At 37.7% G+C, this 25,083-nt stretch overlaps 2 protein-coding genes across 5 annotated transcripts in view; one reads left to right on the plus strand and one right to left on the minus strand.

The window, feature by feature from the left end:
• The first annotated feature begins 93 nt into the window (after positions 1 to 93).
• DONSON (DNA replication fork stabilization factor DONSON) lies at positions 94 to 17,582 on the plus strand. 4 transcript variants are annotated; one of them, XR_009519223.1, is made up of 13 exons: positions 94 to 821; positions 1,569 to 1,649; positions 2,793 to 2,996; positions 4,024 to 4,202; positions 5,644 to 5,822; positions 6,456 to 6,537; positions 6,645 to 6,749; positions 7,347 to 7,545; positions 8,270 to 8,482; positions 9,243 to 9,388; positions 14,111 to 14,189; positions 15,386 to 15,481; positions 15,618 to 17,582. XR_009519223.1 is itself a non-coding variant. In XM_060010357.1 (11 exons), the coding sequence occupies exons 1-10, from the start codon at positions 516 to 518 to the stop codon at positions 9,378 to 9,380; spliced, it is 1,686 nt and encodes a 561-aa protein (XP_059866340.1). In that variant the 5' UTR covers positions 94 to 515; the 3' UTR covers positions 9,381 to 9,388; positions 15,386 to 15,431. The 4 variants fall into 4 exon arrangements, 3 of the variants coding, with proteins under 3 accessions (XP_059866340.1, XP_059866338.1, XP_059866337.1); XM_060010357.1 differs by lacking the exons at positions 14,111 to 14,189; positions 15,618 to 17,582 and having other exon boundaries at positions 15,386 to 15,431; XM_060010355.1 differs by lacking the exons at positions 15,386 to 15,481; positions 15,618 to 17,582 and having other exon boundaries at positions 14,111 to 14,248.
• The window catches only part of SON (SON DNA and RNA binding protein), a 31,173-nt gene continuing 16,517 nt past the window's right edge, over positions 10,428 to 25,083 (minus strand). The window contains 8 exon segments of the mRNA XM_060010353.1: positions 10,428 to 11,314; positions 11,317 to 11,373; positions 11,375 to 11,503; positions 12,059 to 12,174; positions 12,281 to 12,352; positions 14,028 to 14,175; positions 18,305 to 18,421; positions 19,400 to 19,510. Coding sequence (XP_059866336.1) covers positions 11,129 to 11,314; positions 11,317 to 11,373; positions 11,375 to 11,503; positions 12,059 to 12,174; positions 12,281 to 12,352; positions 14,028 to 14,175; positions 18,305 to 18,421; positions 19,400 to 19,510 — 936 coding nt within the window. The 3' untranslated portion in view covers positions 10,428 to 11,128.

Below are 25,083 nucleotides of genomic sequence, written 5' to 3' on the forward strand. Positions count from 1 at the left end.
TGGGAAGCGGGGCGGGAGACTGCGCTTGCGTAGCCGGCGTGCTGATTTCCTGTTGGGGCTCTCTGTTTCGGGGGAAGGGGAAGGAGGCCCAGGCTTCCCTCCAGCTCTGGACGTCGCCGCTGCGCTCTGGAAGCTTATCGAAGGGGCAGCTCAAGTGTGACGTTTCGTTTTCATCCTGGCGCCGTGCCTGGGGCTCATCACACCCTGCTGCGGATTTGAACAGCGCTCATCTATTCCGGTGCGCAGGACCGCGTGCTTCCCAGCCACCTAGCACCCGGCGACCCGACTACAGCCGAGGACCCAACCAGACCGCCAACGCGGCGTCCGGCGAGGCCAAGAGCCCTCTCGTGCCCTCGGCCTCAGAGGAACACAGCCGGGGGCGGGGCCTCGCGAGCGCCGTACGGCACACGCGCCGAGAGACGCCGCGAGGGCGGGGCTACGTCGGGGCGGGGCCGCGGCGCGCGGGAAGCGCCAGGGGTTGCTGCGGGTCGGGTCCTCGGCCTCCGAGGCGCGTGATGGCACTGTCGGTGCCCGGCTACTCGCCCAGTTTCAAAAGGCCGCCAGAGACATTGCGGCTCCGACGGAAAAGGGGCCGGAGCCTTGGGGCCGCCTCTCCGACCGAGGAGCGGCCCGAGCCGGCGACCCGCCGCGCCGCCCTGACGGCCGGGCTGCCCCTCCGCCCTTTCCCGGCAGCGGGCAGAGGCGGCGGCGGCCCGGCCGTGTCCCGAAGGAACCCCTTCGCCCGTCTGGACAACCGGCCGCGGGCCGCCGCCGAGCCTCCCAGCGTGCCGTCCCGCGGCCAGCAGGAGGCGCCGGGCCCGGTGAGTGTCTTCGTGCCTGGGAGCCGAGGGGCTCTCGTAGTTCGTGGGTCGATTCGGCTGTGAAGTAGAGATGGCGGGTTCTTGCGTTCCAGGAGCGAAATGGGCGCGAAGCCGAAGCCGCCCGCGGCCTCAGGGGGCCCCGAGCCCTGGGGGTGGCTGCCCTGCGAAGTCGGGGCGGCGTGAAGTGCGCTTCACAAGCTGCCGCGGGACTTGCGGGGCCTTCCCATCCTGAGGAGTGGACCCCGCCGTCCCGCCCGGCGCGCGGCGGGGGAGTTTGGGCTGCAGCCGTCTGGTGGGGGTTGGAGATCAGTGGGAAGAGAGCTTCGAGTAATCCTGGCACTACTCCTGGAAGGCCACCGTTTGATGGGAAGGTTACAGGACCCTCTTTCCTGCGTGATTCAGTGCCTGCCTTCTCACACGCTCAAAATTGTTCTGGGGTTGGGGGAATGTTGAGTATTGATGGGGTCAGAATTTACTAGTATTTGTCTTACCCCACAACCTTTTGGATCTTTTGAACTGAGATTATTGATTACTGAGTTCTTAGTTGCGCAAATCACCTGCCCTTTTCTTGGTCCATTTTGATAGTAAAGTTCAGGCACAAAACAAGTGAAATCCTCTGTTATACTGATTTGCGCTCACGTGAATTCCTGCACTTGCTGAGAAACTTGTATGCCAGGTGAAGGTCTACATGTTTAAAGCGAACTCCAGCATCATTTATAATTTAAAAGGACCATTTTTTAACCTCAGTTTTTAGATTCTAATCAAGAAAATGATTTGCTCTGGGAAGAGAAGATTCCTGAAAGAACAGCCGTTACTGAATTACCCCAGGTAATACTTTTTAAATGTCATTAGAGTGTATATTCTTATAACATAAGTGTATACTTCTCAGAAGTGTTTTACTTGGAAAATAGTTTCACAGAGAGCCCCAAGTGATCATCTCTACCAGGGTTGAAAAGATGGCAGGCGTCAGCCTTGGTAAAGGACTTTTATGTTGTGGCAATGTTTATAATGGCACCAGTGCCAAAGCAGGCGTAGATGTGGGTTTTCTTTCTGCCCCCAACAGTTTTCATGCTCTTCTGTAGGTAGTGACAACTCCAGCTCATCACTCAGAGCCAGTGCCTCCAGGCTCAGCTGCTTTTTGAACTTCATCCTTCACTGCATCTTCAAACCAAATCCCCAAATTAGTTCCACAGGTTGTGGTATATCACTGAACCTCCCTACCACCACCATACACACAGAAACTCTTCTTGATTCCATTCCTCAGCTGCTTCTTTCGTGATAGTTTAACAAATGCATAGATTGTCCTAATGGGAGCAGGCTAGAAGAGTTCCCAAGACCCAGTCTCCCTTCCTTGCAAATAAATGGCCTTTGGGTCTCTTGGAAATAGTTCCCTCTTCCCCGTTATTTTTTAATAATGTCATCTAGAAGAATTATTGTAACGTGGAGAATACTGACTTGACAGCAAAACAGTTGGGGAGGAATTTTTGAGGTCGGCAAATGCTTCTTAAATATGGCCTCTAAGAACCCAACCTAAGTTACCTGCAAGAGCAACTTAGACCTGGTTCCAGAGTTTTAGAGGCTTAAAAAGTGCTTTTTAAAAAATACTTGGAAGATTTCTGCTTTGATAGCAGTATCAATAGTAGATGTTTTTAAATCATGATCGTGAAAATAGTATGTCTCTTGTAACTAAACTATATAGAACTATAATAAACTAAAAAGTGAAACCTGCCCTTCCACCAGCCTCAACAAGAAATTCCCACTTTCCAGAGATAACATCACTGTTAATGGTTTAGTGTGGCTCTTTCCAGACTCTTTCACAGTGTGTAGTATATGTTCAGTGTTATTTATTGTACCGTTCATAACATTTTGAAATTTCAGTGGTCATGAGTATGTTAGTTGATGAATTCTATAGATTGAAGGGGTTTTTTCCATGGTACTCTACTAATTTTTGTGTTCTTTGTTTTCTGAAAGACTCCTCATGTATCATTCTCCGAATCTGATATTCCGTCCTCAGAAAGTACTGAGTTACCTGTGGACTGGAGTATTAAAACTCGACTCCTTTTCGCCTCTTCTCAACCCTTTACCTGGGCAGATCATTTGAAAGCACAGGAAGAGGCTCAAGGTGTCATCCAGCATTGTAGGGCAACAGAAGTTACTTTGCCTCAAAGTATACAGGTAATTCTGTAAGAAAATAGCTATGCTTAAAAGTAACAAATTAAGTGTAAAATGTACTTCTCTGCAAAATATCAGAGATATTTCCTTCCATTAAGTTTTTCTTTTGACATTTAAAGACACAGGGACTTGGGAAATTTTTTGTTTCCCAAATGCTGCTTTCATACTGTTTTTTAAATCAGATTTAGTAACTGCCTGTTAAATTTATAGACCTGTTCTGAGAATTAGTCACTGCTGCAGGCAGGAATTGTTTGAACTACACTATCCTTTTCTAAGGCCTTTTGAGAAAGAAAACATAAGGAAATGAAAAGCAATTGAGGAGTAGGATTGCAAAGACAGATTGGTTATTTTACTGGTTTTCTCACATAATGTATACTGTATTTTTTAAATGCACTAATTCTTACCACCTGGGTGATGGTCTGTTGTAAATTTACAAGAGTTAATGAGTGGCTAGAAAGGTTTTAGAGAAATGTAATTGCATTACTTTCAAGCAGCTCATCAACTCAAACTAGGTTAAAAGAGATTACCTGAAAGAGGCCTTGGTACATCTTTTTTGATAAATAGATCCATATGATTTGTGATTGGGATTATCGGTTTTTATTGGCTACTTTTGAAACAGTGCTATGAGGGGAGGGGGTTGAATATAGTGTTACACACACGCACGCACACACACACACATCCAGCCACCCACCTACCACCGCCACAGCCGCCACTCCCCACCACCACCACCCGCCCTGGTGATAAAGAGTGATAGTCACTGTTCTCAAGGATGGTAGAGACAGGCGAATATTCCCATCTGCGTCTAAGCATCCCTTCTGGTATGTGGTTTAACAGACTGTAATGGCTGGGAAGGAAGGTTTTCCCAAACAATAATAAACTACATTTTAGCCCCTGTAACAGTTATTAACACTTTCTTACAGGAAGCAGTAAAGATCCTGAGAATAAGTGTTTGGTATATTCAGTGTCTTTTTAATTAAATTCTGTATTTCTACTGGGGCAAGAACTGTCCAATATCATCTTTGTATTTTAGGATCCCAAACTCTCCACTGAGCTCCGTTGTGCCTTCCAGCAGAGCCTTATCTATTGGCTCCACCCTGCCTTGTCTTGGCTACCATTGTTCCCTCGTATTGGAGCTGACAGAAAAATGGCTGGAAAGACAAACCCTTGGTCAAATGATGAAACCCTGCAACACATTTTAATGAGTGACTGGTAAGATTAGTAAAAATTTGTGCAACCCCTTTTCGCAGTATTTTCTCCTTATTTTATTTATGATGTGGAGATGAGCAGTAGTAGATGGATTTCTGTGTCCTTCTGAATTATTTTATTTAAACTGTAATAACTAACATTTAAATTGTTTACTTTTGGGTAATTCCCTGGCGGTCCAGTGGTTGGGACTTGGCGCTTTCACTGCTGTGGCCCAGGTTCAATCCTGGTCAGGGAACTAAGATCCCACATGCTGCGTGGTGCAGCCAAAAAGAAAAAAAATGTTAATTGTTTACTTTTTTTAGCTCTTATTCACTCTTTTTTTTTATTTTAATTTTTTTTTGGCCACACTGCACGGCTTGTGGGATCTTAGTTCCCTGACCAAAGGGATCGAACCCATGCTCCCTGCAGTGGAAGCGCAGAGTACTAACCACCAGATGGGGAGGGAATTCCCAGCTCTTGTTCACTCTTTACGTAGTTGTGGAATATATATATAAGTGTTTGATAAATATATAGAGACCTAATTCTTTAACGTTGTTATACTTTTTGCCAGTAGCTGCTTCCCTTCCCATCAGTGGAAGGTACTTATTAAAAGTCAGCAACCAGGGCTTCCCTGGGGGTGCAGTGGTTGAGAGTCCGCCTGCCGATGCAGGGGACACGGGTTCGTGCCCCGGTCTGGGAAGATCCCACATGCCGCGGAGCGGCTGGGCCCGTGAGCCATGGCCGCTGAGCCTGCGCGTCCGGAGCCTGTGCTCTGCAATGGGAGAGGCCACAACAGTGAGAGGCCCGCATACCGCAAAAAAAAAAAAAAAAAAGCTTTAAAAAAGTCAGCAACCAGGGCTTCCCTGGTAGCGAAGTGGTTAAGAATCCGCCTGCCAATGCAGGGGACACGGGTTCGAGCCCTGGTCCCTGACGATCCCATATGCCGCGGAGCAACTAAGCCGGCGGGCCGCAACTACTGAAGCCCGCGTGCCGCAGCTACCGAAGCCCGCACACCTAGAGCCCCCGTGCTCCGCAACAAGAGAAGCCACTGCAATGAGAAGCCCACGCACCGCAACAAAGAGTAGCCCCCCGCTTGCTGCAACCAGAGAAAAGCCCGTGCGCAGCAACAAAGACCCAACACAGCCAAAAATAAATAAAATAAAATAAATTTATTTAAAAAACAAAAGTCAGCAACCAGTTATCAATTAAGTTTTGTTTAAAGACAAAATGGCTAGTGTTTAAATGGTAAACACTGTTCGTTAAAGTATTTAGAAGTCATCAGTGAGTCCTGTGACCAATTTCAGTCCTTTAAAAAGCCAAGTTCTATGTCATGGCAAAAATTCAGACCATTATCTGTAATATTTGTGTTTTAAATCAGGTGAGTATCAAATTAAATTATACAAAAACTATTTTAGATGTTGAGTTAGTTTTAACAATGCCTAAAGAAAAATGTTTTTCTTCATAGGTGTGTGAGCTTTACTTCTCTGTATAATCTGCTGAAGACAAAACTTTGCCCCTATTTCTACGTTTGTACCTATCAGTTTACTATCCTTTTCCGTGCAGCGGGATTAGCAGGAGATGATGTAATCACGGCTCTCATGTCTCCTACAACTAGAGGTATAAGAGAAGCTATGAAAAACGAAGGTAAAACTATAGGTTTAAAGTGAGAATACCACACTATATAGTAAACACGCCTTAAAAGCTAAAATTTGAACTGTCTTTTAGCAGTTGAATTATCTTCTACCAGTTTTATCTAATTGTTTTAAGAATTATTTTATTCATTTTTTAATTTTTTTTCCAGCGTTTAATTAAGCTGTCCATTATACATAGCTTTAAGTTGTGTTCCCTTCTCTGATCTCTAAACATATATCAAGCTGGAATGTCCCAATCTGAATATACTCCTATAGAAATTCTTTTATAATACAAATTATCTACCCCCTTTTGATAACATGATCTTTAAAGAGGCTCAACTCATTAGTGGGTCATGAAATCTATTCAGTGGACTCATTCAGCACCTTATAAAAAAATGAAATAGAGTAGTATATACTTGATGAAAGAGTACCACATGTAGTGAGACTATGTATTGTCCTGAACCATTTGTTTCAAGGAGATATGTGTGTTGTGAGCTGCCGTCAAGAAAGCATGAAAAGTACTGCTTTAATACATCAGGAGTAAAAACTCATTTTCAAATATACTCTCTACAAGTCGGGCACGCCTGTTTAATTCTTTCAGATTATATTAAAGAAAACATAGTTACATTTTTCTTTTCTCATGTAGGTATTGAATTTTCTTTGCCTTTAATAAAAGAAAGTGGCCATGAGAAGAGGAAAGCGTCTGGAACAAGCTTGGGACATGGGGAGTATGTGATTAAAATAACCTTTTACCTCATCTGGTGACTTATGGATTCAGTGTAGAGGAAATAGCTTTAGGAAATGGGAACCCTGACTAACTATAGCAATTTCCTAGGGAGCAAGCAGTCAGCGATGAGGATGAAGAAGAAAGTTTTTCCTGGCTGGAAGAGATGGGTGTGCAAGATAAAATTAAAAAACCAGATGTACTTTCTATCAAGCTGTATCCTTTCAGTTGCTGTTAACTAGAATTTATTTTCATTGAATTAAGTTAGCAATGTAATTTTTTTTTTTTTTTTGGCCGTGCCACACAGCATGCGGGATCTTAGTTCCCCGACCAGTTGCCCCCTGAAGTGGAAGCGCAGATTCCTAACCACTGGACCGCCGGGGAATTCCCTTGAGCAATGTAATACTGACTGACAGTTTTATTTAACTATAAACTTAAACTATCTTTAAGATATTAAAACTGATACTCCATCATGACATTAAAAAACCCCTAAGTACCAAAAAGCCATGAACAATTATTAAACTTTTTTAAGTGAAAATATTCTATTTTGGTTAAGTTTGTGAGGGAACTGGAACATATTTTTGACTAGAGGAGAAATCAGTTTTTGTTAGGTATCAATTTCTAGCTAATTCAGATGGTCAAAAAAATCATTTTGATCATTCAGATGCCTTATAATTGCAGTGAAGAGGATTAGCAAGAGCATTTCCAGTTTGGAGTGGGGGAAGAGGGTTCCAGGTGATTCAGGATTAAGATAACTGCTGTTCCTTTTGGTATGGGATTTGCATTTGCAGTTTCCTTGATTGTCATGTCCAGGCGTAAAGAGATACATGAAGTACAAATGGATCACAGACCCGAGTCTGTTGTGTTGGTGAAGGGAACGAATACCTTTACATTGCTAAATTTTTTGATCAACTGTAAGAGTTTAATCGCTACCTCAGGTCCCCAGGCAGGACTTCCACCAACCCTCTTATCACCTATAGCTTTCCGAGGCGCCACAATGCAAATGCTTAAGGTAATTAAAAAAAAAAAAAAAATTCTACACTGATCCTCATAACCTAGCTTTTAAAGACATACTTTTCCTTTTTTGATACGATAAATTCTGTATTTTAGTAACTCCTGACATTTTTACATGGTGCGTATTTTCTTTTTCTTTCCTCCCAGTAAAAAAATTCCTTGATATAAAGTTATTATCAAAGGAATTATATGAAAACTTATATTTGAATTATTGCCATAAGGAAAAGTTGCTTTCTTAAAGTTTGTCTTTCATAACCAGTGAAAGAATAGAGCCAAGAATGTTATGTTAAATTATAGGTGGTCTCAAAAACTGGATCATGGATAAGTGAAAAGAATAACTATATATCCATATTGTTGAAGAATTACACATGTAATTTTCATGTGTGTTACATATGCTGAAGGTAATAGCAACAGAATCTAATTTTTATTTTCCTAATATTATGCATTGAAAGTGCATTAATCAGAAAGGATACCATATTAAAGTTACATTCTCTAGAACTAATACTTAAATTGACAGCCTCATAACTTGGAGGAGAGGATGCTGGAAACAGAATTACTGAACATTTTTTACTCATGTAACATTCTTTTGATGTCTTATGAACTACTTTTGTTCCTTAACTGTTAAAGAGAGGAATACCCAAATGAGAAGTTATTGATCACATTTTTAGTTAGGGACAAAAGCTTGAGAGATGACCATAATTTTCTTTAAATTATTTTTGAAGGCGCGAAGTGTAAACATGAAGACACAAGCTCCTTCTGGATACAGAGATCAATTTAGTTTGGAGATTACAGGTCCTATCATGCCTCATTCTCTACATTCAATGACTATGCTACTCAGATCTTCACAGAGTGGGTCATTTTCTGCAGGACTGTATACACATGAGCCAACTGCTGTATTTAATATCTGCCCACCGAAGGATAAAGTACTGGATAAGGTAAGTAGACAGCTGGTAAACACATTTAGTTGCAGTTTTCTCAAACTAAATGGATGAAGTCAGTCATTTATGATGAGCCAAACTGGTGTTTCAAGTTATTAAACTGTACTGCTTAATATTATCAATTACAATTACTAAGAGGGAAGGGATAATGACTATAAAGTATTTTTGTGTGTGAGGTAAATTTTATGAATTCAGGCTGTTGTATTCAACACTGACTAAAGAACTTCCCAAACAAAAGGCAAGTTTTCATTGCTCTCTCAGATCCAGAACCTAACAGTACCTGCTTGCTTACTGTGGGGGCGGGGGTAAATAAATAATTATGGGTGTTTATTTAGCTGCATAGGCCTTTTTTTCTATAGAACTTTTTCTTAGATTCGGGGAGGGATGAGCTGCTTGTTTCATGTGATCCAGCAGTTTCTAGATATGTATCCACACTTTAATAAAACTGAAGTAGCTGCTTTACAACATATCTGCCTTTAATTTTGGACATATAGCTTTTTACTTAGAGGTAATGAGACCTTTAAAACTATTTTTATCCGTTTGCCAGACTTATAAAAATAACCAAAATTATTATTTTTGGATGCTGTCATTATGCAGAAATTCTTAGGATGAGCTTCTATTGATAATGATAACAATGAATTTGCCCTTACTGAATAAGGCATCTGTTTGTCAAAGAGCCCATGGTAATTTTAAAAACTCATCAGTGTTCAAGGACTCTGACAGTGCTTTTTACTGACTTGCATACATATTTCCACAGGAGGCTGTTCATGAGGAGCTTGCCAACTGTGGATTGCACCCTAAAACTCTGGACCACCTTAGTCAAACACCGATACTGGGGAAATCATCTTTACGGCATGTGGCAATGAGTGACTACATTTATAATTGGAGATCCTGAACACCAAAGTAAGCCTAAAAGGAATCTTTGAGGAAAAAAGCCTTCTAGCAAGGAAATTCAAGATACTTGTATCTTTGGCTTTAAAGTTCACTTTGGAAGTTTAAAGGAATATAGCTTTAAAAATACTCAAATGTTTACAAACATTAACCTTTTACAATACTTTTATTACATGCACTAAGCAGTAAATAGGATTAAGGTTTCAAAATCAACATTTGTTTTTACTTTTTTGATTAAATATTCAGATATGAAGATAAACTTTTTAAAAACTTCAAAAACCAGGCTTCCTTGGTGGCGCAGTGGTTGAGCGTCCGCCTGCCGATGCAGGGGACACGGGTTTGTGCCCGGTCCGGGAGGATCCCACATGCCACGGAGCGGCTGGACCCGTGGGCCGTGGCCGCTGAGCCTGCCCGTCCGGAGCCTGTGCTCCGCAACGGGAGAGGCCACAACAGTGAGGGGCCCGCGTACCGCCAAAAAAAAAAAAAAAAACACTTCAAAAACCTTGAATGAAAATTCTAGATCCATTAACCTAATTATAAATTGGGTAGAAAACTGAGCGTTTCCTTGCAAATGGAAGTTGAGGCTTAGTATCAATTATCTCATGCCATTGTGACTAACAGCATCAGGGCAAAACTATCTTTAACAATTTCCTTAGGATTATTAGCAAGTTCTAGTTATAAAGGTAGAAAACAAATGTAGACAGTATCTACTGAGCTGATTGTTGACGCTTCCACCTTAGTTGTTTTCCTACCTGTTTACAATTCCTCTATTCTCCATACATATTACTTGTTTTAATGCATGTTAACTCAGATGAGGGTATTTTGTATTCCATATAGAATAGGGTTAAGAGTTGTAAAGTATGCTCAGCTGTCATGACAAAGTAGTATTTAATATGTTCTTGTAGGTATTTGTGTATGTGTGTGTATATATACATATATAATTCAAATTTTCTTAAATAAAAATGCTTAGAAATCAAAAGCATTGGGTGAAGAAGTAACAGTAGTGAAGAAGTATGTGTTCACTTTGTAATCCAGAAAATAAACCACCACATTTATTCCAGAGAAGTTTATATTTGGGCCTTAAGCTTTTGAAAATAAAGTTTAGAGACATAGCATATGAATACCACTGTAATACACATGAAATATTCTATCAGACCCTAAAAATTAACATAAACTTAAACTTTCTCATAGTCAACAAAATAGTGGCTGGGTGCCGATTTTATTAGATAAGTTGGTTACAGCATTTTAATTATCATTTTACGTCTATCTAGGTGTAGCTGAAATTCAAAATGCACATCAAAGTAAAACTATATCACAACTCAATGCCATACTAAATGTACTTGGCCTCTGCAGTAAAATTCTAGTCAGACTTCATTTTAACTCCCTTCTCATTCATGGCCCAAGTGGCTTTTGACAGAAATGCAGGACTTAGTGCTGACCATCACACAACATACCACTTTCTTTTTTTTATAACCTCTACAAAATTTAAAGGGGATACAGTGGCGTTAGCCCTGTGGAACAGATCTTGCTTGATTACCTCAATAACACTGGCCCAGTATCTGTCCAGCAGAACCCATTGTGAACTAGTACAAGGTGCACAGCCCTTCACTGACTACAGGCAAGTGTTACAGCAGCCTAGCCATAAGTAAGGGGAGTTGACATCATAGTACAAAATACAGTATAAAAGCGTTATTTAACATTCCACACTGAAGATTACGGATGCCTTCAAACAATCGTTTGGATGTTAGCCACTTAAACAAATACATCACTAAGGTAAACAATATAAACATACCAAAACCTTGTATGGTTAAATACAATTTCCATGGTACAAAAATCAAAGCCTGGAGATGTTTGTACAGATTGCTTTTTACACAATGTCTTAAATTGCCAAATATTTACAACATTAAAGAGGAAATACATTTTGATGCAGAGTAAAATTATCTGAAATGATTAATATAAAACCTCAATCTATCTACGTGAGGCACTCCTGAAGCAAGTGGCATTAGCCATGAGGTCCTTTGGTACAAGGCCCATTGCTTGAAGAACCACAGTAGCTGCTGTGGCTTTAGCATGCTTCTTATTAGGGCTGGCAAAGCTGGGCTGGTAAGCGCTTCCATTTATCAATACCTATTCAAGAAAAACATACAATTGGGCTGGTAAGGGCTTCCATTTCTCAATACCTATTCAAGAAAAACATACAATAAGAACAGCATCAAACTTTAATATCTATTAGCTTTGTAATTTTTTCACTAAATGCTAGAAAGATAATTTACAAAAATATAAAACCCATACCATGTAAGTCAAATAAATCTCAACCCTAAAAGAAGCAAATCATTTGGGAAAAGGGACTTGACTGCAAATTAAGAGCAGGTCTCCAAATTGAAGCGCGGGGGGCGGGGGGGGGCATGGCGGGAGGGAAGCCTGATAAAAACAATTAGTTCCCCACATTCCACTAGAAAAGGTCAACAAATTGTTCACCAGATTTTGCCCACATCTTTCCCGCCAACATTTAAAAAATAATAGGATATTAACAGGTCACATTAAAGCATATACACATACACACACTCCCAACCCACAAACAATACATTAATCCTGTGATCATATAATGCTTATCCCTCACCCTCTAACATCAAGTTATCAAATTAACAAATGTATACAATTAATGCAGAAATTCATATTTACCCTAAAGAGAAAATGTTTGCGATGATCAGGGCCACTATCATGGACCAAGAGAAATTCAGGTGGTTGCCACCTTCTCTTATTACAGATTTCCATCAAGGCAGACACAGGATGTTTGCCTGCAGAGAAAAAAATAACCAGTTATAATTATCTCCACATCTGAGGCAACAAACTTGAATTCAAGGGGAAGGTGGAACAAGAAGAAATTCAAAACTGTACTCTCACCTGACAGATCTTTCATTGCGGCAGAGAAGTTTCCAGACCTCTTTTGTGCTCTTTCTCCTACTGCAACAAGACCTTAAAAAAAAAACAATGATCACTGAATAAATTTCAAAGCATTAAAATTACAATATAGCAAAACAACTACTCCCTCTATAGGAAACTGAACCTCAATCCAGGCCCTCAAATAGAAGTCAACACCCACCCACTACCCTTGATCTTGACTTCTATTTTGTTGTTTCAATACGTAAATCTATACATTGTCTTCATTTATCTTAGTACTGGAAATTGTACAAAATTAAAATTTTCAGAAAAGTTAATGTGAATACATAAATTGCTATAATTATCAACAACTCCAGATCTGTTTCTTCCTAAGTTTAAAAAGTAGTGGCTCTTTGCAAATGATTTCTAAAGGTTTCTCATCCCTTGAAAAATGATGCTCAGTTTAAGTATGTTCCCCAGAAGTCGAGGATTTTAGGCCAAAAAAAAGTGAGAAAGGCTCTCATGGATAAATGGGTCCATTTCTTTTTCCAGCTAACAAGCCCTTTCTGACTTCAAACATGAGATGTACTCAAAAGACCAACAGCCTCAGCCTCACTTTCCAAAAGGGGTTTATTTAGCTACGTTCCTAACTAAAATCAATGCTTTCCATTTAAATCCTAGGGGGAATTTTTCAACCAGTTCTTTGCCAATTCTGCCACTATGCTTTCCCAAACCCAGGCCACACTGCACAATTCCAAAGGAACTATTCCCTGGAATTATGCAATGCACCCACAGATGTTGTCTTCTCATAAACCACCTTTTATGACACACAGAATCTATGCAACTTGTATAAGCAGTATAATGTCAATGTGACAATAAGTACAATGTTGTTTTCTAATTTAAAGTTTGCATTAATGCTGCATTAGTGGATGATTGTGTTATTTCCGAGTATCACTATTACAATAAATTCTCTCCAATTTGGAATAAAATGGCAACATACTATTCCTGGTAGATGACAATGTAGAAATTCTGATACAAAACATTTTTTAAAATACATAATTTGGTCAGAGCTAGTTGGTTTCCAAATTCATTAGGACAGTAATTTAACTGAATTAACTTCAACTTAACTTTCTGATTACAAAGATAAGGAAAATAAATTAGTTTTAAATTTTCCAGTTTTTAAAAATCAGCTTTAAACAAGCTATTGAAATCACATTTAGCTGGCAGCCCCATGTGATTCTACAATAGACATTATTCCAAGGGAAGAAATGCAATGTGAAGAGGTAATACTGCTGTCAGCAGTGGGTCTACTCTCCAGTCCCAACCCAACAGAACTCAATTACTGAGCTTGAAAAAAGGGATGTGCAAAAGGGGTTTAGAAAGTGAAGACTAAACAGAACTCTCTAATAGGAAAATGAGAATATGTGGGATAAAGATCTTTGAAAGAAAAAATAAATCCTAGAAACAAAAACAAGCACATGTTCCCTGTCAAGAGAAAACAAAATGGAAATTCTATCTAAATATGAAATCTAATTAAAAACTTAATCATATATTGCACATAACAAAGGTTGTTGCCTTTTACGCTCAAATTAGTGTCTCCATCTATATATAAAGCTTCTGAAAATGGGTTAAACATTTTTTTCCTAACAAAAAGCTATATATACTGTAAGAAGTGTCTCCAGTTCAGGATCACTGGCATCAGAAGAATTTATGATAGTAATGAAATCCTAAATGTTAGAGGAGGTATAATAAACATTCTAAAAAAACTTACCTTTTCGATCTGTCTTAAAATCAACTAGAATAGGTTCCTTATTTCCTTCTTTGTTTTTTCCTAATCCTTCTCCTTCTTTCCAGCCCATTTTTCTCATCAAAACGGCTCCCATTCCTCCAGTTACTGGGGCTGCTCTTAAGAACTGATCCTATCCAAAGAAAGGTAAAATATCCCCATTTTATAGTTAGAATTTGACTACAAACTCAGTGCAACTTTTTAAAGAAAGAAAGCTTATTTTACTTCTAGATCTGTTATAGTTACAGAAATTAAATGCTTCTATACTTATATACATACTGTAGTGTGTATGTTCTAATTATTTTCACATAAACATAACAGTATTTTCAAAGTCAAATAAGTCAAATAGCCGGTTTTACGGTGGCCCTTGTGCCCCCCTCCAAAAAAAAATTAGAACACTCCTGTTTTCGTCCACTATTTAGGTTCACTGGTATCTCTTCTTAGCTTGCAAAATAAAAAGAAGGCAATGTTAAAACAGTCAATAATATTAATTGTCCCAGGTGTACCTAGTTAATGAATAAAGCCTAGAAATCATTTAGAAATAGTCTGGACACTGAAGAAGCATACTGTTATCATCCAAAGTTTTTTCCCCCCATTTTACCATAAATCAAGTATAAATTTTTTACTTAGAAAATCCCTATGAAGCAAAAAGATAACACATAAAATACCCTGTAATTATACCAAACTGAATTTTGAATTCTTTTAAAACCTAACTTGATGTTAAAAAGACTTTTAAAAAACTCCTTAAACGTTTACATACCTAGGCCTCGGTAGCAGCAGTGTTGTGAATAGTAGGGCTGGCACTGACCGGGGCAAGAAGACAGCTACAAGGATTTGGCCCTGAAACAAGTTTCCATACAGAGGGGTGAAAGTTCACAGGTTATTCTGTGAACAGTCATCTCTCTTGTATCCAACCCACTGAACCATAATTTCCATCAAAGCAGCAAACCACTTAATGTCGTAAGATGCACAACTATATACATTAGCATGGTCAACAGTTATTTTCACACGTTAAGAACTATGTGATGCCTCTTTTTTAAAGGGCATCCATGTACATGTAACAAACCAATGAATTCTACTGTTGATCTTTATGTCCATTTTTTTTAAATTTATAACATACATATCCAAATCATGTTTTATTTCCCCTTGTTATTAAACAGTCTAGATTTACATTCTCTAGCAAATGTAAGCAAAAGTCATTAACTTATCAACAGAGGCAGTCAAAACTTTTGGTAGCTCTAGAAATAGTATACATTAATCTCCTCTACTGATAAGTTAATACTGAATTTTTAAATCTTGGTTTTTACACCATAGTAAAACTGTGTACTGTTATTTTTTCCCAGCTTTTTAATTATCTGCTGGGGAGAAAACATGCCAATGAAGTGTGACTAGACATTAAGTTCAACATGGTACTCTGATGGAAGGAGGCAGCTGTGGAGGTAAAAACATACCCCTGGTTCAGTTCCTTACTTGGTGCAGGCCATGCAGTGTTGGTGGACAGAGAAAAGTTAGCTGATGCTTGGATACCAACTGCCTTGTTGCTACACACCTAAAATTACTTTTACTTACTTCCAGGTTCATCCGCCCCTCTTTTCCAGGAAACACTCCTAAAAAAAAGGGCAACTGTGCAGAGTATAATACAAATCCCCAATAACGCAGGTTTCCGATTTTGTTTCCATTCTCTAATATCTTCAAATCTTTACACCAGTGTGTATACAGTTCAACAAAAAGCTAATTAATGAGACTACAAAAGTGAACAATATTCATCACGTCATGTCCAAATCATTTCATTCCAGAAAATAAAGCTTCTTTCAAATCAACAACCATTTAAATTTTTTTTTTTACTAATAATAAAGTCTCATACTTTTTCATCTAAGAATACACTGCAGCAAAGTAAAAAAGAATATGGAGAATGTTGGCATTCCATGTACTCTTTAACATTAAAAGAGGGTGCTGGCCTACAGCAAGGCAAGAAAACACCAAATGAACAGTCTGAAAAAGTTTTCTAAATGAAACAAGTAGACAGTTTGTGATACTTGACAGTGAAGATGAATGTTAAATTTCTAGCTGCCTAATGACTTTTTCCATGTTTTTGCTCATTTTTATAAATAAAATGTCCCTGGCCTTAACTGACATTAGCAGCATATATTGTTCAGTAACATACAAATGGAACTGAAAACACTGCTTTCTTCTATAATTATTTAAAAATTTGGTCTGATGAATGAACACATCTTTCTCTTGTGATAACTTATCAAAAATGACTTATGTCTACATTTTAAATGATGTAAATTATTTAAAATCTGCCAACTGTCTACAAGACTGGAAATCAAAAAAAATTAAGGGAAAGTTTACAGGGAACCAATTTAATCATTTTGTAAGAGTTATGTTAAAGCGATGACGTTTAGAAGTCTGTAGCATTATATATGGATCCGAACTTCACTGTACAAATGAAGACCAACTTTGCAATGGAATCACATTCTGAAGTTTCTACCTAGTAATGTACATGACTATTTAATTATTATGTGCTAAACATCCACATAAACTTCAAGTCTAACTTTCTGAAATATGGAGTACTCAACTTCAACATTAAATAGTGTTAAAGAACTACAATTGTTAAAGAAATAGATGTACATTTATAATTATTCCCAATGAGATGAAAGCCATTTTTCAAGCACTACATGAATCACTTTGGTATCTTAAATACTGTAATATAATTAGTCCAAAACTAATTCAAGCTTAAAAATATTTTGCTAGATTTTCATCTTTTTTCCAACATCAACCCCTAGTAAACTAAGTAAGTTGTAATTTTTTTAACCAACTTGATTGTGTACTCACTATATACATATTGGTGCAACTATTCCCCCCTCCCCCAAAAAGGAGGGCAGGCAAAGTAAGGATATGCTTTACATTAATTTGTTAATAAGAAGATCACCAGAGATAATGCTATCAAAATTGAAAAAAAAAGTTATGAGATTAAAAGGTCCAAAGCAACAAAAAATATGACTTTTCAGAAATTCAGCTCACTCACTGGCACTCTCAGCAGTTTTCTATAGGTACCCATCCCATTACTGATCACCACCCTGCGAGGCAGGAAGAAGGCACTTGCAGACTGAAATTCCAAGTAATTACTTGCCACAATCACAAAAGGAGTCAGGAGTACAGCAGGATAAAGAAACCTTCCCAATCCATTAGACCACACAGCCTCCCAGTTTCAGCACTGCTATGCTGCCAGTACTCCTGAAACAAATTTCCCCATCACCCATCCAACCAAGCCACTCCCTTCACCAGAATACATTTTCTTCAGAAAGCCCTCTGTAACCACCTAAGACTCCCCCAACAACGAGGCAGCCGTAGGTGGAGTGCACACGTCTCACTGCAGGAGGAATCTGAAACCAGGAGCACCTACATCTTCACAGCACGAGGCGTCCGTCCTCTCCCTTGAATTTAGGTCTTACATATCCTGTTTTTTCACGAGATCAGCGGTTCTCAAATTGAACCTGTGGATCACCAGAGGCCACCAGGGCCTAAATGGTGGTCCACAGATAGTATTCGCCATCCCCGTCCCACCCGATTCCCCACCCTTCAGCACTGCCCACCCAACACTTCAGCCATCCTCCCCCAGCTTTCCAGACCCCTGGCAAGATCACCACATGCAGCACTAACACTGGGGCCTCCCAACCACGTGCTGTAACCAACAGCTGACAACCATGGGGACCTGGGGCTGGAGATCACAACAGGAATGAGGACTAGGGGCCAAGGGAGCTTACAGGAGGGCGCAGGCACTAAGGAAGAGGGGAAGAAGGGCACAGGAATAGAGGAACGGAAAATCAGGTGGCAGAAGGCTCTTGGGGGCAGTGCACCAAAAATAAACCTGTAATAAAGTATCCCATGATGAGAAAAAAATCTGAGAACCACTGCTTTGAAATCATTAGATTGGTTGTCCAACAGGAACTGTGGAATATTCTGAACAGCACCTGATATACACTGTTAGCATTCAAAACACAGTTTAAAAAACCACCCCCACAAAACCCAGGAGCAGCAGGATATAAATTAAGTGGCTCTTGAGCCATATTTATACATTAGCCATTGTCTCATCAATCGATCCATCTTCAGTGTCCATCCTGGAGGATATATATACACATAGCAAATTTACCATGAAATTGGTTAGATTCACTGGCCTCTTTCTGCACTTTTAATAAAACATTTTCTTAAAAATTTTAACTTTGTACGTGGACACTTTTGTATGTGCATATGTTGTGTACCTTTTTAATCCAGGCCTGGGCACCAGTATTGGCCAACTGTTCTTGTGTCAGAACCTGTACTCCCGTACTTCCTGTGAACTGGCCAGGAATAGAGTTCAGCTGAGCCCAGGCATCAATCTGAAGAAAAGAAGAGGCCTCAATTAAGTAAAATTACTTCTGTAGTTAAAGTGCTACTGGTATTAATTTAATTCCCTAAATGAAATGGTTTACTTAGTTCCCGAAAACGCTTAATAACAAACTTAAATATTCAACTTTTCAAAAACAATATACTGAATTTGTACATCTTTAAAATTGTTTTCCTAAACATTCCAAAGCAGCAATTCAGTAACTGCTCAGTGGATCCCACTGATAAAATTTGAGATATCTCTAACAACTAAAAAGCACAGCTGACACTCATTCTTCAAAGTATCACACGGATACATGAAAAATATAGAAAATCACTCATATGGCAAAGGATCCTTGCCCTCCTGCTTACATATCTCATAAACGCATGCTAATTTGACAACCTCAATTTTTAATTACTTTCTTTGAAGCGTTACAAATCGAGAATAAATTCAAGATACATAGTTAGAGAATAATAAACATAGGAAATTGTTCAAACACTGTGATAACTAAAGAATTAGCTGTCATTCATTCAAAGTATATTTACTGAACACCCGGTATTGTCAGTCAATTTATTTTCTCTCTGAACATGTACTTACTGCTTCCATATATTTACCATAGAAAAGCAGCCTATGGAGCCGCTGTCCACTGTTAAAAAAGCACAGACTCTGGATTCAGACTGTCTGGGTTTGGATCCCAGTTCCCTACTTAACTAGTTTTGTGACCTTGGGCCTCATTTAGCCACTCTTTACCTGTCTTCTCAGATGGAAAGTGGAAACTCAATACACCTCACAGGGCTATTATGGGCACTTAGCTATTTTTATACATTAGATTATAAATTCTATGAGGGCAGATAATTTTTTCTATTTTTATTCTCTCAAGAAACAGCTCCTGCTCCACAGTACACAACATATACTGAATGATCAAGCCCCAAATCACTTTAAGTGAGCTTGCTAGATAAATGATCATGTAGACATTAAAACTGCTACATACCCGTTCCTGAGCACGATTTAACATGCTCATAGCTTCAAGGTCAAATGCATTCTCGCTGAGTCTTTTCTGAGCAAGTGCCCGCTCACTCATTGCTGTAGAGATGTCCACAGGCTAAGAAAGAAAATACAGATAATTATCTCAAATAACAACAGACCCCCTAAATTCTGAAAAATGCTCATATCTTTAGTTGCTTCATGTCAAAAACAAAATAAGTTTTATAGATTAAAATTTTGTAAAGTAGGGAGAAGAAACTAACCTTGAAAAACAGACAAGGATTGTTTAAGGTAAATTACAAAGTATCAGGCAGCAGTTGAACTCAACCTAAAATCCGACTTCTTTCTACTACATCAAATTACAATCATAGAAAGTTCCATGAAGAACTTAATCTCTGGCCTTCACTAACAAAACAGTCATTTATAATAAATGCGAATTTTTGAACAGTTAATTTTGTAACTCATTAGCATTTTTCATTTTACCCTACTTCTCAGCATAACCCTCAAAAGCAATAAGGTTCTTAAATAAGCAGAAAACCACTATCACATCAGTGATCGTTCCTTCACTCGTCTGCACATGTTTTCACCTACTTGCAGTTGTTCATATAGTTTGGTCTTAGGAACTCGGTTTCTTCAAAGAATATATTTACTATATAAGTAAGTGGATCTTTTGTTTTCAGTTTATGTACATTTATGGTGGAAGTTAAAATATTTCTGTGGGGTACATAATTAATTGAAGCACTTAAAATACGTTTGAAATGTCTTAGGTCCTCCGTTTCAAAGCTCATATTCTACTTGTAAAAAGCTTAAGCTAAGCAGATGGGACTTAACTTTTTAAGAAGTATCATAATGTCCAAGAAATTTTTAAGGATAATCTTTAGAGCAAATACCGTATTTGCCAAATTTGTGGAGGGCTCAACCAGAGAAAGAAAAATTTGATGTTTTTGGTTCTAACATTAAGAGGTTAGGTTGATTGATGTGTGTCAACTCACCAATTCTTAATACTTGTTTTTCTTCTAACACTACTTAACCCATTAATATTTTCTAGTATTTCACCCAAGAAAATTCATTTTTGGAAAACGCTTATCTGACATGAAGTATTCCTAAATTCACTTACAAAGAATGACTAGTAAGTACTGCATGGATGTGACAAATACAAGGAAGTCAGTAAAATAACACAGGTTTTTTTAAAAAGCTAAACTAAGGTTACCTGTAATTTGACTGTGTAGTTGAGTATGAAATACTTCTTTTAAAAATAAGACCTATATAGTTGAGAAGGGTGTATGACTTTGAGAGAATAATTATACCTCATGCATAAAGATTAGTAATCTTCCTTTTTCCTATCTTCAGAACCCCTTAATCACTCCATCATTCTTAGTTATCTTGCTGAATCACCTAGTAAGATTCCTTTAGCAAAACTCAATTTTTCTTCCACAAGGTACCAGAAAGTACAGATTTCTATATATTTGCCTTCTTAAAATGAAAGCAGAATTAATCTGAATTCATTCTGTAACTGTTTATTAGACTGCTTACATATCTCATTTATGAAAGGTCCTAATTTCTTAGTCAACTTAGTAAATTATCCACACTAATTAGAATATTTCTGGGGCTATATAAGCAAAGCCAGATTGAAACACTAGAAAACTTAGTAGGTTCACTTTTCACTTCTATTACAATTGTGATCACCTGCTGGGACTTTAAGTGGGAACCCAGATATCTTAGTTCAAAATGTACATTCCTTTGGCCTTAGATGTTAAGATCATCGAAGTAATTTTTGAAAGCCCACTAAATATATCTCAAGTACTGTTCTTTAACCTTGCCAGAATTACTCCAGGTTTCATACCCATCTACAAATCTAAGTGTTAGGGTATTTAGGTATAAAATAATAGGTTTTTATTCTAAAAAGTCAAAACACAGAGGAGATACTGAGGAAAATGCACCTACCCATTACCACCCCAAGCTCCGATCCCCCAATTTCCATCTGTAAATTAGCCATAAAAATGTAGTTAAGATGGCTCCGAAAACTCCCAACTTTTCTAGAATAAAATTACTTCTTCCCAACTGGAAAGCAAATTAACATACCTATCTGTGAATTCTTCCTTCTGAAGACATTTTTATATCTTCATACTTTTTTCTCTTTTAACCTTTATTAAGTAAGTAGGTAACCTAAATACCCCATCATCATCCTCAGGATGAAACTTCATTCAAATCTCAGTAATATTATACGTTAAATTCACATCTCACTTTGAAAGGAATTTTTATTTATTTATTTAAATAGTATTTATTTAATATATCAACATTGGGATTTAATGTAAATTTACTTTAGATAAAATTACAACTAGTTTTTTCCTAATACAACTTCATTTATTCTTCAACAGGCTTACCAAATGAGCTGTAAGTTCATGTCAAAACTTTATTAACAAATAGTAATTTGACTATTAATTTCATATTCATACTTTTTAATGTGGAAAAATATACTCAAAGTATAATCAATCAGGATTATCTTAATCTCTTAAGGATTCTCAAGAGTTTGTATCAAAAAGCATATTTCCAGGTTTTCAAGGTAACTCAGGATATGCAATAAAAAGCCCCAAAGCAGTAATATTCAAAGACTACACCAAATGTTATGCATCAGTATTAAAACACTCATAAAATATCACAGCTACCCTTTAGAACAGCACTGTCCAACAGAATTTTCTACAGTGAAAGCTAATGAGCACTTGAAATGTGTCTAGTGCAATTAAAGAACTGATTTTTCAGTGGTTCACTTAATGACTACTGTATTGGACTGTATAGCATTTGTGCATATATAGTATATAGTAAACTATACAGTGTAGCAGGGCTTTAGAGTCTTAATCATCTTTTAATGTTGCTCAAAAACAGTAATGTGTAAAAGGTACCAAAATGATGCTAAAAGTTTTAGAATGCTAAAAACTGGGGGGAAAATTATCTTAAACTGTACAGAATACTGTTATCAAACTATCATCAAGCCTTATTTATTTCCACTAATACAAGACAGACTTTCTATGTAATGTGTAGTAATACTCCAAGTATTATAATGGGGGGAAATGTTTAATTTCCTTCTCCCTAGGACTTGTTCTAAAAGGTGAAATCCACATAAAAGACTATCCTCAATTATAATTCCACTTCTCACATTAATAAAAACCTGTCCAAGTTATTTCAGCCCTCTACATCAGTAACACAGCAGATTACTACTTCTATAACCTAAAAAGTTGTCAGGACTAATGAAACACATATAATTGACACCATGTAACATGCATTTCATGGTCTAAGTTGTAACTGTGTACCTTCTATATCTTCATTTAAAAACCCTTCTAAGTCAATTTACCTCCCCCCTTTGTTAACCCAACTGTTTATATAAATAGAACAATTATCTTAAGTATTTCCTATAAAGTCAATGAAAGTATATAAAAGAACTAAAGACATTAGAAGGTGGTCAGTCAGGTAAGGAAAAAATAATCCCTGTAATAGGCAAATTATTTTCTACAGAGGTAACTGCAGGTATCTCAAATTAAAAGATGGTAAAAAAGGAAATTTTTAATTGTAAGAAAATAGAATTAAAGAAAAAGCACCTAACCTGCATACAAAACATGATTTTAAAATATTTAGCTAAAATTAATAAAATACAAAGAGGTTCACGTAGAAAATGAAAACTACAGAAACAAAAGCCACACTAAATACACACTACGTAAAGTTGTTACGTAAAGTACGTAACAACGTAAAGTTGTTACGTGGCTTGGTTTTAAAAACTGATTTATGAACCTTTTCATTATTTCACATAAAATTCCTTAGTGCAACTCTTAGTTAACTTGTACATTTAATCCAAATGAATCATAATAAGAAACAGATAAATCATTAAATGGTAAAGAAATTCCATGTTAATCACCTAAGAGAATCTAAGGAGAGAAGAATGAACAACAAAGCTGTACTTAACACATGCTAGCACTGCCAGGACCTAGTTTTATTTTCAATTAAAATTTTCGTCTTACCACAAGAACTCAGCTTTCCTAAACTTCAAAAATTTAGAGCTTCTAAATATAAGGGAATTTTAGCTCCACTGGACAGGGAAATATTCTTCAATAGTAACAAATCAAGCACAGTTGCCAGAGACAAAAACTGTCCTAACATGTAAACAATCACTAGACTTAATGACAAGCTACCTCTGGACATTTATGATAAATAGTTAACCCAAGGAAATTTTACGTCAGAGACTACATTTATATCTTCTACCCAATAAGTCTTTGCTAACTTTATTACCAAGAATTAATGCCCCCGAGGACAATTTTTAAAATGTTTTCCAACACTTTTGATTTCATTTATAAATCAAATTGACACAAATATGATCAAGGTTCTGCAGCCACTCCTTACTGAGGATGATGCTGGTTGGCTTCTGGGTAGGAAGACGATGCTATGGCAGTAGGGCACACAGTCTGATGAGTTGATATTCCGTAAGATATGGATTTATGCTGATCCATCCACGTTTATCCACTCATACTTATGTCAAAGAGCACTCATGTGCAAAACAATTGGGGGGATTAAGGATCATAGCAAAGCTGAGATCAAATCTGTGATCTTTGCCTAAATGTTTCATGCTCAAAACTAAAGAACCGCAAATTCCGTTTACATTTATTAAAATGAAAAAGACTAACAGGTAAAAAAAATTAAAAGTACTATTCAGTTAAAATGTTGACCATTTTAGAAGAACTTTCCTTTTCTCTATAAATTCTTTATTTCAACCCCTGACAGGGAATCAAGAGTCAATGCTCCCATAAAATGTCACCAATAGTATTCTACAAACATTGGAATATAGAACATTAATCTTACAAATATATTTATAAAATACAGCTAAATAAATGGAACTAAACATTTTATATTATGAACATTTCCTCTAGGTGTTTCATATTACTGCTAGGTAAAAGCACGAAGACCTGAAAGCAAGAGCAAAATTCTGTCCCTTCCTAAAATTTTGGGATTGTTTTATTTGAAATTATAGTTAACATATATTTTTTTTAGTCTAATCATCTAAGAAACTAGCTTAGAGTTCTGATATCAAATAGCTGTATATATCCTCCCCACAGGAGAAATCTGCTTCATGAACAAAACTTTTTTTCCCCTCCTGCTTTAATAAAAGGCTCCTTTACTTATTATAAAATCTGAAAACCCACCTACTCCCCCGTAGGATTTCTCTGGAATAATTCCCCCCAACTTTTCATTCAAATCTGACAACCACTGTTGATGACAATGTAAGGCACCACGGTTTTAGTGTTAAAGCTGAAAATGGCTAAATACTGAAATATATATATTTACACATAAGCTCTCAATCAATAAGAACCATAATCACCAGGATTCACTAAGCACTCTCCCGATGTTCAACTGAAGTCAAAATAGTTATGGTCACTTATCTTCCCAGGAAAATCCCTTGGAATTTTGCAATATTTATAGGGCTTCACTCTGTTGGAAAATTTTTCTCACATAAATAATTCCCTTATGTTTTTTTTCTGTTAATTGCTTAATCTTCAAGCAATTACTAAAAGCGTATGTATCAGAATTTCTAAGTCAGTCTGTTCAGCCCTCTCACCATGGTTTATATTCAGCCTCTACAAGATTTAAGTCAGTTACAAATGTCAGTTAACCTTTCCCTCTTGAAATGTGCAGGTAGCTTGATTTGGG

This window comes from Delphinus delphis, chromosome 4, assembly GCF_949987515.2.
Source record: "Delphinus delphis chromosome 4, mDelDel1.2, whole genome shotgun sequence".
Taxonomy (NCBI): domain Eukaryota; kingdom Metazoa; phylum Chordata; class Mammalia; order Artiodactyla; family Delphinidae; genus Delphinus; species Delphinus delphis.